The 15693-nt window shown below is 49.3% G+C and overlaps 7 protein-coding genes across 7 annotated transcripts; 1 reads left to right on the top strand and 6 right to left on the bottom strand.

Moving 5' to 3' along the window:
• Positions 1-373: 373 nt before the first annotated feature.
• On the bottom strand, positions 374-2038 carry P168DRAFT_281044 (putative MFS transporter; the record flags this gene model as incomplete). Its single annotated transcript, XM_024835902.1, has 1 exon — positions 374-2038. The coding sequence occupies one exon, from the start codon at positions 2036-2038 to the stop codon at positions 374-376; it is 1665 nt and encodes a 554-aa protein (XP_024693258.1).
• Positions 2039-3835: 1797 nt separating this feature from the next.
• On the bottom strand, positions 3836-4475 carry P168DRAFT_289552 (GNAT family N-acetyltransferase). Its single transcript, XM_024837027.1, has one exon. It carries the CDS (start codon positions 4430-4432, stop codon positions 3962-3964), a length of 471 nt encoding a protein of 156 aa, XP_024693259.1. The 5' UTR covers positions 4433-4475; the 3' UTR covers positions 3836-3961.
• Positions 4476-4842: 367 nt separating this feature from the next.
• P168DRAFT_267270 (5'-methylthioadenosine/S-adenosylhomocysteine nucleosidase family protein) lies at positions 4843-5853 on the bottom strand (the record flags this gene model as incomplete). The annotated part of the gene is made up of 1 exon (XM_024835030.1): positions 4843-5853. One exon carries the CDS (start codon positions 5851-5853, stop codon positions 4843-4845), a length of 1011 nt encoding a protein of 336 aa, XP_024693260.1.
• An 827-nt stretch (positions 5854-6680) lies between these two features.
• P168DRAFT_303849 (uncharacterized protein) lies at positions 6681-7646 on the bottom strand. The gene is made up of 3 exons (XM_024838798.1): positions 7311-7646; positions 7100-7204; positions 6681-6986 (listed from the first exon to the last, which is right to left on the bottom strand). The coding sequence occupies exons 1-3, from the start codon at positions 7585-7587 to the stop codon at positions 6829-6831; spliced, it is 540 nt and encodes a 179-aa protein (XP_024693261.1). The 5' UTR covers positions 7588-7646; the 3' UTR covers positions 6681-6828.
• Positions 7647-9862: 2216 nt separating this feature from the next.
• P168DRAFT_234829 (lipase family protein) lies at positions 9863-10795 on the top strand (the record flags this gene model as incomplete). The annotated part of the gene is made up of 3 exons (XM_024833430.1): positions 9863-10044; positions 10100-10436; positions 10490-10795. The coding sequence occupies 3 exons, from the start codon at positions 9863-9865 to the stop codon at positions 10793-10795; spliced, it is 825 nt and encodes a 274-aa protein (XP_024693262.1).
• A 487-nt stretch (positions 10796-11282) lies between these two features.
• Positions 11283-11750, bottom strand: P168DRAFT_317720 (uncharacterized protein; the record flags this gene model as incomplete). Its single annotated transcript, XM_024840134.1, has 1 exon — positions 11283-11750. The coding sequence occupies one exon, from the start codon at positions 11748-11750 to the stop codon at positions 11283-11285; it is 468 nt and encodes a 155-aa protein (XP_024693263.1).
• Positions 11751-13469: 1719 nt separating this feature from the next.
• P168DRAFT_289554 (uncharacterized protein) lies at positions 13470-14619 on the bottom strand. The gene has a single exon (XM_024837028.1). The coding sequence runs from the start codon at positions 14602-14604 to the stop codon at positions 13603-13605; it is 1002 nt and encodes a 333-aa protein (XP_024693264.1). The 5' UTR covers positions 14605-14619; the 3' UTR covers positions 13470-13602.
• Positions 14620-15693: the final 1074 nt, after the last annotated feature.

The raw sequence follows: 15693 nt of genomic DNA on the forward strand, positions 1-15693 counted from the left end.
ATGTGGGCTGGTGGAGACGCGATCTGATCAGATTGTATGGTGCCTAGATAGTAAATCCTAGCTAGTGATATTGATAGCTAGGCTAAAAGAAAGACATGCGCCGTTACAGCAGATGAGACTGGTGTAGATTCCTGCATATGCTAACTAGGTACAAGGGTTGACAGAAAATCCACCTATCAACAGCGTCATCCTGTGCATTTATGCTTGATCCTGCCGACTCGTAGCGTGTCGGCCAACTTCCGAAGGCCGAAGGTTTCCAGAACTCCATATAACACGAAACGGCTCAGGATCAAAATGGATCATGTAAGTAATGGTGTGGTATCGTCATCGTAGAAACATGTCATGTCGTAATCTGACTGCCACCTCCACCTCTTCAGCTACCAAAGGGCTTTTCATCCGCCGAGATATGGCTCGGACGACGGCTGCCAAACGCCTGGCTGGCCCGTCGCTCCGCATGTCGCTGTCGGTCTGCTTCCAGAGTCTGCGCAAACTTGCTGCGCGCGCGAATCTCAGGGCCCTTCCAGTAGAAGACATAGATCGGGATCATGACCAGCACGCCCGCGCAGCCCAGAAGGGTACTAGCCCACTGCAGGTGGAAGCGTCCGCCAATGTTCTGGTACATCGGGGTAGAATACATGGTCGCGATACCGGCCAGGAAGTCACGGGCAAATCCGTTACCACCCGTCGCAGAGGCAGAGTAAGGTCCGTAGGCGGCCACCATGTAGTCGATGGTAGCCATGTAGATGCCGTAATTCGCCATGGCGATTAAACAAGCGAAGATGAGGGGGGCGATCCACGGGGTGTACGCGGGGCCCATGGTGGTCCAGGCAAAGCCCAACAGGCCGATGGGCTCGAGGGGGCAGATGAAGAGGAGGAGAAGGAGACGGCGTTCAGGTAGTCGCGCTCCACCGCCCTTCGCGTGGCGAACCGTCATCTGTCGCCACACGTCCGGCAGGAAGATGGCGTAGGCGATGATGTACCCAAGGAGGATCGCGCCGAATGTCATACCGACGGCGAGGACGCTGAAGTCCCATTGTTGGAACACCAGGGGGAAGGAGGCGGTAAATACGAAGATCAGGGCGTCTGAGAAACCCGACAGAAGCGACAGAAACAGGACGATCGGCTCGCGGATGAACATCTCGAACGGCCGGCGCCAGATGCGGAGTACCTCCTTCGCGTCCAACCCAGGACTCACCTCAGAAGGGCCATAGACGTCGGCTTCCCCAGACTTACGCCGCCGCTTGGCCTCGCGATCGATCAGGATGGTCGCTCGTGTTTCGGGGACCATAAAAAAGTGCATAACTTGGGTGACCACACCAAAAATCAACTGGATCCAGAAGACCCAGTGCCAGTCAAGGTACTCGCCGATGAAGCCGCCAAAGAACGGGCCCACCGTCGAGCCACCAACTGAGGAGAGCACGACGAAGGCCACTGCAAAGCCTTGGTCTTCCGCCTCCCACATATCAGCGGTCATACCGAGAGTGACGGAGCCACCAGCCGAGCTGAGACCACCGAGGATACGGCACACCACGATGGTTGCGTAGTTAGGAGCAACGGCGCAGGGAATCTGCCATATATTTACCAGAAACAAACTGAGCTGCATAATGGGCCAACGCCCCAGCTCCTCACTCCAGGGAGCCCAGAGCTCGCAGCCAAATGCATAGGCCACAAGGAAAGCAGCCTGGCCCACGCGGGCAGCCTGTTCGCTAATGCCAAACTCCTCTGTAAGTCCCGGGATAGCGTTGGCGTAGACACCCGTGTTGAAGTTCATGGACATCTGGACCACGAAAATAACAGAGAGAATCATCCACTTCTTCCACCCGGGGAAGCAGAAACCGAGTTTGTCGTAGCACTCGTCGTCTGTGAGTTCACGCTTTCCACCGTAGTGGATCTCTTTGGTGGGTTCCCCCGAGCCGTCACTAACGCTCGAAGAAACATTTTCCGCCAGCGTCTGGGTGGGATGGTCATTAGACAACACTCGAGGGGGCGGGTCCTCGAGACCTTCTATCTTGTCCTTTTCTTTTGCGTGGTCCGACATGTGGATAGCAGATGGGCCGGGTGACAAGGAAGAATTGGATAGATGCGACGCGAAAAAGCCCTTGTTCTTGTCGATTGGGCTGTGGGGTTGGAGATAATAGATAGACGAACGATAGGGGGTGCACTTGGGTTTCCAAAGGAGAGGATGAGAGCATCATATCTATTTATTTGCATTATCAGTCCTACGTAGAGGCACCGGAGTGAGCCTGTTAACGGTGGGGACGTGGAGACGGAACCGGGCGACAGATGCTGTCATCGCTGACTCCATCCCCTGGTCCTATTCGATCATGACTGGGGAGTAGGCTACCCATAAGAGAACCCCGGGGAGCCGAATCACGATGAGGAAGGCAGTAGAACGCGATGGGGCCATGACGTGACTGATAGAGCCGGATGCGGAGTTTGAGGGGAGGTCGGATCGTCCACCCGTCTCCTCTTTGTCGATTTCCCCCGTATCTTTTGTAAGATAGCCGCTCCCCCACGTGTAGACAGAATCTCCCCGTGATATCGAGTTGATCCAATGATATCTCAGCGGATATACGCATGATAGCATGCCCAACCGCCCGATCGGTTCACAAGAATCTCACAATTCCGAAGCCGAGTCTCAGTGGCTGGTCGTGTCGGCCGACAGTCGGTTTTGGGCAAGCCGGACCGGCTCACATGGCTGATCCGACGATTCGGGGAAGTTTACTCAGGGCTGAATTTGGGCGTGAAAGACGGGCAATTCATGGGCCGGATGCAACATTCCCCAAGTCAGTCTATCATTACTCAGTCCGATCTCCCCGGCTTCCTTCGGAATTACCAAATCGGGAAGCGCATACCCCAGCGCTGATAGGCGGGAAAGCAGAAATGACATCATCATGAATGGGCCACTGCCGGCATGAGCTCAATGAAAGTCTAATATGATTGGTTCAATTCTGAGATCAATGCCGCATCGGATCCAGATTCGTCCGATCCGGCCGCCGTTCCCATCTTTTCGGTAAGTCACATGATACACGGATATGGGGTAGAAGCCGGGGTACAACGTCTCTGTGTATTACACCTTGATAACCCCGAATAGTCATCATCTGTAATGCATAGCACAGGATCCCATGGTCCCGGGATATTATGCATAATCGACCATTTGAGAATCCTCCAGAACTTACATAGTACGCCCGACCGAAACCAATTCAGGCATGAGTATTGCCGATTATTGAATTGTTTTTCTTCTGATTTACATGTACACCCAGTCTTGTAAACTAACAAACTGGTGATCTTAATCCAACTCAGCTGCTCATCACTACTTAGAGGAACAAGCCCAGGCCGGTTACATGGGTCCACTCAGCTATATTACAACCCGAAGTCGGCACACGAGTGCAACCCGACTACCCAGATCCCGTGGTGAAATCCGGTTTCTGTGAGTTTGGGTCCGTGGATAACACCGATTGCGACTTCTGGCAAGGCGTCCTAGGTACTATTGGGCCGCTGTTCTCACATCGTCACTATGTACACCGTCCTTAGCCTAGGAGGTATTTATAGTAGCGTTTGCCCAACGGCATGTGCTCAGTGGGCACCAGTAAGACAATCTTCGGGCCGATGGGCTTTGTGGATAATTGAGACATCTGGAGATGCCGGGATGGAGAACAATAGTTGGGATAATTTCAATTGCAACCAATACCGAAGTATCGTCTTTCCTTCTTTCACCCACCTCGTTCTCGAGGTCTCGATAGTCTGTCTCCCTCCATCTTGCTGGTCCATGTCCTCGTCCAATGTGGCCCGTGGGGTATGTAGACAGTGTCAGATACAGTAATGAGGCATTGAACCCACGATGACGCGTTAGAAGCAGATTTCATGATCAAAAAAGCTTACTAAATCCACACACTAGCATATCTATTCCTGATTCCCACCATTCTAGCCCAACGCCCCATTCACTCATCCGGTACAAGGATTAAACCAGCTCCCTCTGAAAAAACACCCTCTCATACCCTCCATCCAACCTCCTCTCCAACTCCGTAAAGCCCATCCGAGTATACATCCCCACATTCTCAAACATATGGACATTCGTAAACAGCTTCAATGCCGTACATCCCCTCTCCCGCGCCACGGCTTCGGCTTGCGCCATCAGCACGCGCCCGTAGCCTTTTCCCTGCGCAGCAGGGTCAACAACCAGGTTATTAATGCTCAAAGCGTTATGATCGGGTGCAGAGTTTAGAACAATGGACCCTAATATCGTATTTCCGAGTCGAAGGACCCAGACCTCTTGGGTCTCCAAAAGTTGGTGGTAGTCGGCTGTCATCGGCCCGGGCGGCTTCCCGATGCGCGGGATATATTTTGTGTATGCGGCGCATACCATGGCCTCGATGAATGGGATGTCATTGGGCTGAGCTAGGGCGAGGGTTGTTTCGGGGGGTGGTTGCATGGTGAAGAAGATAATTCAGATGTTCAATTATATCGTGGATGTGGGTGGCGTTTGATAGGTGATTTATATCGCTATATGATAGGTGAGTCATTCTAACTGTCACTAGTAAACATATAGTAAGTACTTGCGGGGCCAAGAGTGATGATCATGCTCGGTAGATTTGTCTCGTTTGTCTTTAACTTTTGGTTCAAACAATGTCCACTTCTTTATGCGATCTCTTGGTAAATATATATTCAGTCCTCCTACTGTTCTCTAGTATTTCGGGTGCCAACAGGTATGCATATTGATCCTCGCTATTTTGACTCAAAATGGGAAACACTACCAATATTCAAACACATGGAAAGGCCCAACAACCAATTCTCAAACCAAGTAGTAACAATGGTCTCTGGGTTTAACCCACCCAAACTTCTTCATATTGGGCCCGTATGAACCTGGTGATACCGTTGCTGGGCCTCGCTGACCATGAGGTGGATGTAGTCGAATAGGCTGTCAAACCCAGCCGGGACTTCGGAGACAGTCCCATCTGGTTCGCTCTTGACTAAAGAGAGCATCTCTTTCGCATAGCCCGCTGCAACCCCTGCAGCATATCTCCGCCAGGTATCGTCCTTGTGGGAGTCGGCATAGTCGCACACTCCCCGGATAGCAATGCCAGGGAAGCAGCTCATCAACGCCGCTCCTTCCATTTCTACGCAGAGCGCGTTGTATTTTTGCGCTAAGCGATTCCGCGCTTTGGGGTCCTTGATTACCTGGTTTCCGGATGCGATCAGACCGTAATGAACGACCGGGTTGTGATTTGGGCGAGGCGGTCGCTCCACGATTGTCGCTCCGTCATATAGATTATCGCTTCGCTCCGCCATCCAACCATACCCTGATTCTCTCATCCGTGGGTACTGCTGTATCATCTTCTCGATATGGTCATCCACTCTGCTCCAGTCCCCTTGGTTCCGCTGCCGTAATGTATCGACCGCTCGCAACAAAACATCAGGCGGCCCTGGCACACATCCCATAATCTGGATATCCTCTTCACCCTCTACCACCTTACCTAAATCATGACAGAAAATACCAGGATGTTGGCGAGATGGATAGCTAACCACCACATCCCCAAGACGAACATCATTCTCGCGACTAGGCACCCCGCCCCCAATGCCCACCATAAGGCCGAAGCGAATGCTTGTGAATGTGCGCAGCATGTTGGTCGCCACCTGCGATGCCGAAATAAGACCTGGTACCCCCGAGAGCAAGCCACAGAGCACAATATTAATGCTTCCCATGCGCCCTAGTACGTAGGTGTTGATATCGCCGGGGATGCGGTGTTTAGGGCGCTCGTGGAATTCGTCGAACATGAACCGAACCGCGGCCATTTCTTCTTTGAGAGCGCACACAATGGCGACTGTGTATTTCTCTGTGGGTAGTGTGGGCATTCGCCCTTGCTGTCGGTCGGGCTGATTGCACGCATTGTAGGTCGTAGCAGCAGAATTGGAATCGATTATTCTTGTCATTCCAGAATACAAGTATAAAGGTTGGATAGTGTAGTAGTAAAATTGATCGTCAGTCTTTGATAGAACGTAGATACACATGCCCGTTCAATCTGCCCTCTTATATAGAATTGAATGCCGCGTCTCTAATGTCAATCGATATTTTGGCGACCAACGCAAGTCGTCTGCATGGCGCAGGAACAAGGATGGCAGGACACCAAGCCAAGCGATGGGTTGGTCCTGTAAGCGCCAGGATCGATGGATCGACCAAAGCCTATCATTTAGTGTCTGCCATCGTAAAAGCTTCAGTGGTAGAGTATTTCCCTACCTATCAAAAAAGTACCAAGTATAAAAATAGGAGATGGCAGCAGAGCCCCCAATCATTGGGTCTGGAAAGGCGCTTAGAGCCGCGGTTGGATCTCCTTCGCACGAAGCATCGGCAGCAAACGATATATAGTACCGATGGAAGTGTTCAACTAAAACATATGCAGAACGACAAAAGGAGCAAGAAGCAAACTATCTATAGAAATGTAGTTTTATCTGTAGATAATAATAATGTTTCTGAATGTGTAGCGACAGTCATTGGTGGTTGTGGTACTGGCTCCTGGTTTCAAAAATGTTTCATCCTGAGCCGATGCAAATCCCAGCGGTAAATAACCGAGTCAATATCTATGGCAGTCATCTATCTATAAGATCTTGCTATGGTAGAGATAGTTAATATGTTTGTTTGTATCATAGATTTATATTTCTTAAACATTTCACCTGCCACGGGCCTTATGTTATCCTTCGGTTAATATATAGCATTATTCATTACACCCCCATAAACCATTCGTTGATGCACATTTTAACTCTTAAAGACCGAAACCGAAGAGTTGCTAATACCATGACACCCAACACATGCGAACCAATCAAAGCACCATTTTAGAGAACGGAATCAGTCATCTGTCCCCGATCAAGCAAGTCTGCTTCCTGGCGCAGCACATCCGCCCGGAACTTCCGAAACGCGGTCTCAATGCGCCTCCTCTGCTCCGGGTCTTTAGTGATACTACGGCTCCCACTGGCCGCTCCACCGAGGAATCCTGTCATCGTAATTAGCTTTACGCGCGTAGTGGCTCTTCCTCGCTGTGCACAGCAAACAAAACAACAACGAAGAAGGCCAATCGAAAAAGGAGGGGCAGAGTTGATCACATACCAAGTTCTCCACCCAAGAACAATCCACCAGCCGACGCGAAAAAGTACGTCGCAAAGTCACCAAGGGTTGTCGGTTTTAGCAAGGGCGTAAGATCGGGGATGGACTCTGCTTGCAAATATCAGTCACCCATGCGCAGAAGCATAACAAAAGTAAACAGGAATGAACAGGAAGAAAATGGTAGGAAGAAGGGGCTTAAGCAAGCGAGACGTACCCTGGCGACCGTCTGCAAAAAGTAGATGCGTGGGCTTCTCCTTGGCGCGGAACGCCTGGAAGAAGGCAGTTCGCGCGCTGCGGAGTCGAAAAGCGACGTATAGACCGAGACCAACGCCTGCGGCAGATCCGATGGCCGTCCAGAGTGAGACGGTTGAGGCAGCGGATTTGAGAGTTTCGCGATCTTCGGCCCGGAGGTCTTTCTGCATGTGTTCGTTTGCAAGCCGGGTGAGGTCGTCGGCGCGACGGCGACGCAGGAGGGCGATTGATTCGGACATTTTTGATTAATTGATTGATTTAGTATTATGTATGTCGATAAATTGTAATTGTTGAACTTAGAAAGCAGTAAAGATCGAAAAGTGGGAGATAGTTGAATTTTATAGTTCTAGCAAGAAAGTGGTAATGATGTCATTGCCTGAGTGGGTCGGTAGAACAAGGCTTGCTTAGCTATGGGGCCTAATGACGGAGTTTGATCGTCGAGGAATAGTATTTCATTACACATGAAGCTATTTCCATTTATATTAATGAAGGAAATCACTTCTCTGCTCTGATGTTCTATGCAAACTATATGCTAAGAGAAGGAATACTCCCAAGGAGAACAAAATGGGTGAAAGCAAATATATATATTATCTAAACAGCGCCTAGTCATGACTAGAACCTTATTTGTACTTGGATCATATTATTTATCGCTACAGATTACAGTGAGATCTAGGATACTGTGACTAACTTACCACTGATGCTATTCTCACAGCTGACACTCCAATGAAAGTTTTGAGAAAGCCAGTTGCACAATTCGGAGAATTTCGAATATTGAAAGAACCCAGAACAATTGAGTAGCCGTCTGCCTAGTAATCACACCCATTTATATATGATGGCTTCTTATTCTGTAACGGTGGCAGAACGAAACAAGAGAGTATATATCAAAAGCTGTGCTGATAGTTCCGTGGCCGAGAAGGGGTGCCGTACCCCTTTAGGGCCTCATTTGATTGATGGGAAATAACAAGGTCTGTCCCGTTCCAGGTTGCTGCAACTCGGCGTGGCTCCTAAAAAGCTTTATATAGGTAGGCCAGACAGTCATACTCACATATAGCTGAAGATAGGCTTAGTGTGAGCTGTGACCATTTACTTTGATATACACTAGTTCGCTATATTAGATACAAGCTGTTAGCTCTTGCTCTCTCGATATCTTACTATAACTCACCCACTTAGATTCAAATGAAAACACATGCAGGATTTCTAAACAACACCGGCGAAAAGCTATCTCAGTAAAGATAGTCATAGTTAATACCGTAAGTCATCTTCTCATCCACGAGTATTTTCCCGGGCCGTATCTGACTTCGGCCGAACTTTCCCCGGAATAAGCCAAGCTGTAAGCTCGCAGTTGTGTGTTCTAACCCCTTTTAAAAAGGTAAATTTAATAGGACCTACCCCCAACCAACTTCATTGGGGCAGCTGTCACGAAGAGCTTGAATATCTGATCAGATCAATGGGTGACCCTACCAGATACTAAACAATCCTGCACCGACTTATACTTACAATTGATGTCCTTTTATGTACACGTAATCAGCCCACACTACCGAGAACAGAGTATCAAAGATAATGGGAACAATAGAAAATAAGCCATTGTTTTGGTTCTTCGTACCTGAAACCCGGGGCCAAGCCTCGAGCGGGGAAAGCGACGCTCTTCCCCTCTCGTTGAGATAGGAGGAGATAGAGTAGCCTGTCGCGTGGCCTGCATAAATTGATCAGAAAATAAATCACTAGAGAAAATAGAAAAGAAAAGATTCGGTGCCGGAAGCGGTAGATATAATAAACCTAACGTGGATGAAGAAATCGGGTTGTCGATCCCCGACGGGCGTAGCCCCGCATGGTTTTATCCTCGAGGGTTGTGATGCAGGAACTGTCCCGGCTGATAGTCCAGCACCCCCTACCCTCCGGAAAGCCGGTGGCTTGATATTGATCTGTGGTTAGTGATACGTTACATTGGCCAATCTCAAGAGCGCACTGTCCCTTGTGTTTGCTCCCAAGACAGCACCGTCATCTTGATGTTGTCTCGCTCGTATAGTATAGCCCCAATGAGACGGGGAGGGTGGGGCTCCGCGCAGCAAAGATAAGGCTTTATTGTCATAGTAAATACGGGGTAGGATAAGCTGCGTCTGCCGGAGGTGCGGTCGATTCTATACGATCTTCAAAAAGAAAGTGCCAGGTCCACTCCCCTGCAGAAACGACACGCTGCATTGGATACAGCTGGCTAGCCACTAAATTCAGGCGATGTCACCGAGGAGCGGGGGGCTCTTGGCCGCCTGGTGGTCATTTGCAACAATACAACAGCAATTGCGCAAGCCGGAATCATGGAAGGTATAAAGTCAGGTCGATCGCGCCGGACGGTGTATACGGGAGAGGTGGACTGCTCAACTCAAGTTCGAAGCAACGAGTAAAAATGGTGTTCTTTTCTAGGGTTTCGCTGTTCGGCCTTCTGGCGGCTGGGGCTTGGGCTGCTCCCAGCAAAATCGCCCGTCGGGGTAAGTTGTTCTATCCTAGTCGTTTCTGCAGATGCTCACATCACCAGCTATCGACGAGGCGACATTCGCTAAGCTCGAGCTCTTTGGCCAGTACAGCTCTGCGTCGTACTGCAGCAACAACTTCAACTCCACGGGCGATAAGATTACCTGCGATGGTGGGAATTGCCCGTTGGTGGAGGCTGCTGGTGCAACCTCAGTTCATGAGTTCGAGAAGTGAGTGTGCCTTTGCGCATCGACCATAGGACATTGACTGACTGATCCAAATCAGCTCCGAAGCATATGGCGGCGTCACAGGATACATCGCGGTGGACGCAATCAACAAAGCCATCGTCTTGACCTTCCGGGGTAGTTCGAATCTCAAGAACTGGCTAGCGAACCTCAACTTCCCCTTGACCGATTTCACCGACATCTGCGAGGGATGCCAAGTCCACCGCGGCTTCTTGGAAGCGTGGAACGCGGTAGCGGAGGACGTCACTGCGAAGTTGAAGGAAGCCCAGGAAAGCAACCCTGACTTCTCTCTCGTCTTCACGGGACACAGCCACGGCGCTGCACTGGCTGCTGTCGGGGCGACTATCTTCCGCAAGGCCGGCGATGCCGTCGAGCTGGTGAGTTTTCCCATTGTCCACTCCTTTGACTATATACTGACGGTTATTGCAAGGTCAATTACGGCCAGCCTCGGATCGGGAATATGGAGTTGATGGAGTACATCACCAAGGAAGCGGCCGATTCCACCTATCGTGTCACCCACACCAACGACATTGTTTGCAAGGTCCCACCCAAGGCATTGGGATTCCACCATTTCGCCCCTGAGTACTTTATCACTAGCGGGGACAACACCACCGTGACCACAGCGGATGTTGAAGCGATTACCGAGATCGACTCCGATAAGGGCAACGCTGGGGCTGACGGGACGACCACCGAGGCGCATCGTTGGTATTTCGTTACCATGAGTGGATGTGAATAAGTTTGGATTACGCTCAGTGAGCGTGTATATTTTACTTTTTCTTTCTTCTCCTTCACTGGCCAGGATGCTGGTGGTAAGACAATCTTGTGAACTCTTATCGGAGTGGGTTCTGTAAATGAACTTTTTGTACATAGTATAGCTCATTATATCTGAGAATTTGTGCTTCTCTCTATAGGCATTCAGTACTTTACGGGGGCATATGCACAAATTTACATTGGAAGGATACGTAATCTTCGTCTCTTTTATTGGGCCCTCGTCCCCAATCACCGCACACTCCGTACTTCACTCATCTCGTGGGTAGATTTCTTGGCTGTAGGGGTACCGTGGGTATTCTGTGAGTCTTCTTGGACTGTTGTGGCTTCCCTGGACCCCCTTATTAAGCTTCATAACTCGTTAGCCCAAGGTCTATTCTATATACAGAGCCATGATAAACATTATATATACATTAAAATATGAGAAAGACATTCATCCATAAACAAAACAGGCCTCACACCCCCAGCGCAATAGCCAACAACCCAGCAGCACCCACCAACCCTACCGCGACAGGCCCAGTCGGCGCCGCTGCACCACCGGTGCTCGTTTTGTTCGAATTATTGGAGCCACCGACACCATTATTGTTACGCTTCGAGCCGTGTCCAGGGGCACGCTTAACCGGGTTATTGCCGACAGATGTGGGAATTGGGGAAGCAAAAGCGGCGGAAGCCCATTCTTGGACACTGGAGGGCAACGCATGGAACCAGGTGGGGTTAGAGAGGGCCAGCTCGTGGATGGCGGATTCTGCGGTCTCCGGGCTGTTGCAGATGGCGCTGAAGTCGGCTGGGGGGATGGATGACTCCAGGATGGACATCACGGTGGATGGTACTGTGAGGGTGCCGTCTGTGGGTTGCGGTAGGGATTGTGGTGCTGCTAGGGTGGTGGAGGTGAGCAGGAGGAGCGCGAGGCATGTATATTGCATGGTGGATTGATTTAATTGATCGAGGAGGGTTCGTAAACAATGTACGTTTCGTGTTTGTGTCGATATTGCTTGAAGCTGAGATTGCAGGATGGATAGACTGGGATAAATCCCACCGAGATGGGCGGCGCGATAGGACTCCGCACAAGGTCCTTTTGAGTATCCGCAGTAATCCAAGGCTGGCAAATAAACTTGCATAGCCGCAAAATGGTCCGGGTTAGACTACGGCTGTGATCGAAAGCTCTTGTAGTCAGGCCAATCACTGCCCCAATAAACCCCCTATTCCTCCCGGTCCGAGTTGCGCTTAGGCTGTTTAGGGCTTAGAGGACCCCATAGTTTGGCCCCCAACAAGGGCCCGCTAGGCTGTGTCCACTATTGACTACACCGTGCTCTAGCTTCACGATGCTTTCATTGGGCTAACACTAGGTATTATAGTTTAATAATTTAATTCTAACTATAATCTTGTATCTTTCTATTTTACTAAAATAAAATATAGTATAGATATAAGAATAATTTCCATGGTTGTAGTGTGATAGTCCGTCAGTGCCGTGATCGCCTGACTCGTAAACACATTGATAATGACTCGGCCACACAGTTGCTCATGCACATAGTGACATCTGGCCCTATGCTCATCTGTGATACGGGAGGTCCTGCCAAAATAGATTCCATAGTCCTTTTCGACGACGGTCTAGAAGACGAATGGAAACAGACTACCACCGGTAATGATTTATATCCGTTTGGATTGCTACATTTAGTTTAAATCTACCTTTATCCGCCCTCAGATACTACTCTGTTGGAACTTCCAAGACATACAGGCACACAAGCTAGGGAATCCGTAGCCTATTCAAATACATATGATTGTAGAATAGACAGCTTTGATAATATCTATGAACAACATTAGAGGTGTAAAAATATATCACAACCAGCTTTTCTATCCGCAGAGAACACAATAGTAATAGGTAACTCCTGATCTTCAGTCAGGTGGTGTGCCAAATATCCGACTTGTTGCCTTAAACTTTATATGGTCTTATAACTTAGAGTATCGATCTATTATAATGATATGCTGGACTAACAGCTAATCAAGGAGCTTAGATATGTATAATGTGATACTTAGATTCGGTCACTCAGAACAGGATAACCAATCTTTCGAAGGCAGGTGTATGCTTGGGCTAGATATGGGAATTGCATCTTAGTGGTCAGTAATTACACTTTTGTTCCGATAGAAGTGCAAGTTCAAATACATACATACCTAGTAACTAGCAGACCATTCACTACTTACGGCTTGCGACACGCCACATCATCAGAGCAGTGGGAATGGGGCCTGAAGAAAATGTGGGAGTACCAAAAGAAGTAATAATGTGTATTCTCCTTTCACTTTATTTGATCATTCTCTAATGTCACATTTTATAGAAAACACTAGCGGCCCTGTTGATTTATCTTCTCTTTTTGTATGTCATATTTTCACCACTGAAAAGGGTCATCCTATTAATAGCGATCCTTTGCAACACAGCGGCCAGAAGCCAATAGTCACCCCCTTTTCAATGGAGACACCGGTCTGTTCTTGTAATATAGTATTCAATACCAGGGGTACCAAAACACCACATCCCTATTAATAATCATTGTCACTGAGTATTTGTAAAAGATCCTCCGTACTTCTAGGCAACCTCATAACAACCAAGAAGAAGCCCCCCCGGCCTGTCTCAGCCCTATGAGAGCGGGGCCGGGGCCCACTCGCCAAGTCAACACTAGTAGTAATGCAACGAACCAGACACCCATACAACACATCATATACACACGTCCCAGGACAGCGCCCCGGATCGGTGCGGACAAATTTGAAATCTGACGTAGGCCTAGTCTACAACGCCTTTTGTACCCCCACCCACCACTGAATGACTCCAACCAGGAACCGCTCTCCCCACAGCCGGAACGGCATGGGCAACACCCTTTGGAACCCTGTCCATCCCAGCCCCTCCCGGATCTGCATCTCTACGAGACGGCGCCAGTCGACTGCGTGGGCGAAGTGAAAGGGGAAGTGGTGCTGGCTGACGGTGCGGATGGTGCAATCCATTCGGGGCTGTTCGTGCAAGTCGACCTGCGGAGGATGCAGGGCGGGCTCGGGGCCCGAGAAGTCGACTTCGAGGCGGAGGACGCCGGTCGTGGTGAAGGTGCGAACCTTGACGGAGAGGTCGTGTTCTTTCTTCTTTTTTGTGGAAGGGTCTCGCTTGTGGGTTATTGTTAGGTCGAGGAGGGGTTCGTCGTCTGCGGTGGTGGTGTTGTCGGGGGCTGTGAGCTCGAGGAGAGTGAGGTAGTGGTTGTAGAGGAAGCTGTGCTCAGGGGGGAGGAGAGACACGACGAAGTCCCCTTCGAGGATGATGTTGGGTGAGCCTGGTTTGGACTTCGTGATGACTTTTGTGAGGCGGAGGGGCTGGGCGATGGACCGCCATGACTCCAGGATCACGGCCTCCGCGGGAGAGTCATTCCCTTGGCGGGCGAGATTGCTGTTTATATAGCGAAGGATACGCTGGCAAATGGGGCGTTCGTATTGATGCCATACTCGACCGAGGAGGACATTCAGCCAGAGGACAGACTCGCCGCGTTCGCGTGCGTTTTTCTGTGCATGATGCCGTCTCAGCTCGTCGTGGATCGCATGCTGTATTCTCCGGAGGGTAACTCTTTGTTGCGTGCGGCAGAAGGCTAGGAGGACGATGATCCAGACAAATCCGAGGTTCAATCGACGAATAGCCCATGCGGTGAGACAGACGATTACGATTATCTTGGACTCGCAAAAAGTTTGTTCAACGGTTTCCAAGACATGGCGCAGGTCTGGATATTGGGTAGGGGGGTATGGTTTCCCCATGGTGGACAATATTCATACAGGTCGATGGTGTTACTGTGCATGGGTAAAACTCGTAGCCATGGCACAGCCATGTTGAGTTGCAACTCAGCAGTGAAGCAGCGGTAGTAAGGCGGACAACCTTGCCTTATAAGTTGGAGAACCATTGAAGATGCTGCAGCTGCCTGCAGAATTAATGCATCTCGACACTAGTGGCAATGGAAGGGATGTTTTCCCTCCGAGTATTGTAATGCATTACATAGATACTGGGTGTTCTAAATACAGTTGTATTAAAGTAGAACGGAGTTGCCTAGAAGTGACGTTGGCCGAATCGGCAGGTCTATAACAACCCCTTGCCAAGTCCGAATCTATAGCTATCATCCGAGAAGAGCCGGCCATCGCCATTCTCAGCGAACATGACTATAGATCCTTGGTACCACAAGTCCATGATGTTTTTTCGAGAATTCGGTTTGATACGTCTTGTCTCACATTGTCGAAATGAAGCTTTATTAGGTTACACCTCAATATAGGAGACGTTAACATACGAATGCTAACATGGGACGGTGAATGCTTAGCATTACAGCTATCATCAGGTGTCTCAATATATTGAGGTTTTCAATGAATTGGTAGAGTATCGGTAGTATTATTTCATTGCTCAAATTGGTGATCAGTTGATTACATATGATAGAGTGACACGTTACATGGGTTATTATCAGATACACCATCAGGAAAGATAAGCACTCAAGAAGTATACAAGTCTAGCCTCAGGAAAATACCTTGGGAAGCAATCACATATGTCAAGTACTTATTCAACCAGCTTGATACCGCTGTTTAAATCATAAATCTCAAATTTCGATTCTGTTTAAGTCTTGCTGAAGTAAAGTCTGTCATAGAATTTAAATCTGTTCAAGTCCGCGTCAGCTGCTTATATATTAGGTGTGTGTCATTTGGAGAGTGTGAGAATAGCATAACGTACGCTTTTTACTCGATATCTTTAGTCGAACAACGCCCGAGCCGTATATAAACTTGTTGGCACTTGGACATCATCTCATTCTCAGACAATTATGTTCAAAGCAGTGTACGTTAGACTACTTTCTATATTGTAGCAGCGGC

The sequence above is a fragment of the Aspergillus campestris genome, assembly GCF_002847485.1.
Source record: "Aspergillus campestris IBT 28561 chromosome Unknown P168scaffold_5, whole genome shotgun sequence".
In the NCBI taxonomy this organism is placed as follows: Eukaryota; Fungi; Ascomycota; class Eurotiomycetes; order Eurotiales; family Aspergillaceae; genus Aspergillus; species Aspergillus campestris.

Bases quoted from the DNA above. Each gene is read 5' to 3' on its own strand.
- P168DRAFT_289552 (XM_024837027.1), bottom strand. From the start codon at position 4,432: ATGCAACCACCCCCCGAAACAACCCTCGCCCTAGCTCAGCCCAATGAC.
- P168DRAFT_303849 (XM_024838798.1), bottom strand. From the start codon at position 7,587: ATGTCCGAATCAATCGCCCTCCTGCGTCGCCGTCGCGCCGACGACCTC. The intron at 7,205-7,310 runs GTACGTCTCGCT...ATTTGCAAGCAG, and splicing joins TTTTGCAGACGGTCGCCAGG to AGTCCATCCCCGATCTTACG. The intron at 6,987-7,099 runs GTATGTGATCAA...TTACGATGACAG, and splicing joins GTTCTTGGGTGGAGAACTTG to GATTCCTCGGTGGAGCGGCC.
- P168DRAFT_289554 (XM_024837028.1), bottom strand. From the start codon at position 14,604: ATGGGGAAACCATACCCCCCTACCCAATATCCAGACCTGCGCCATGTC.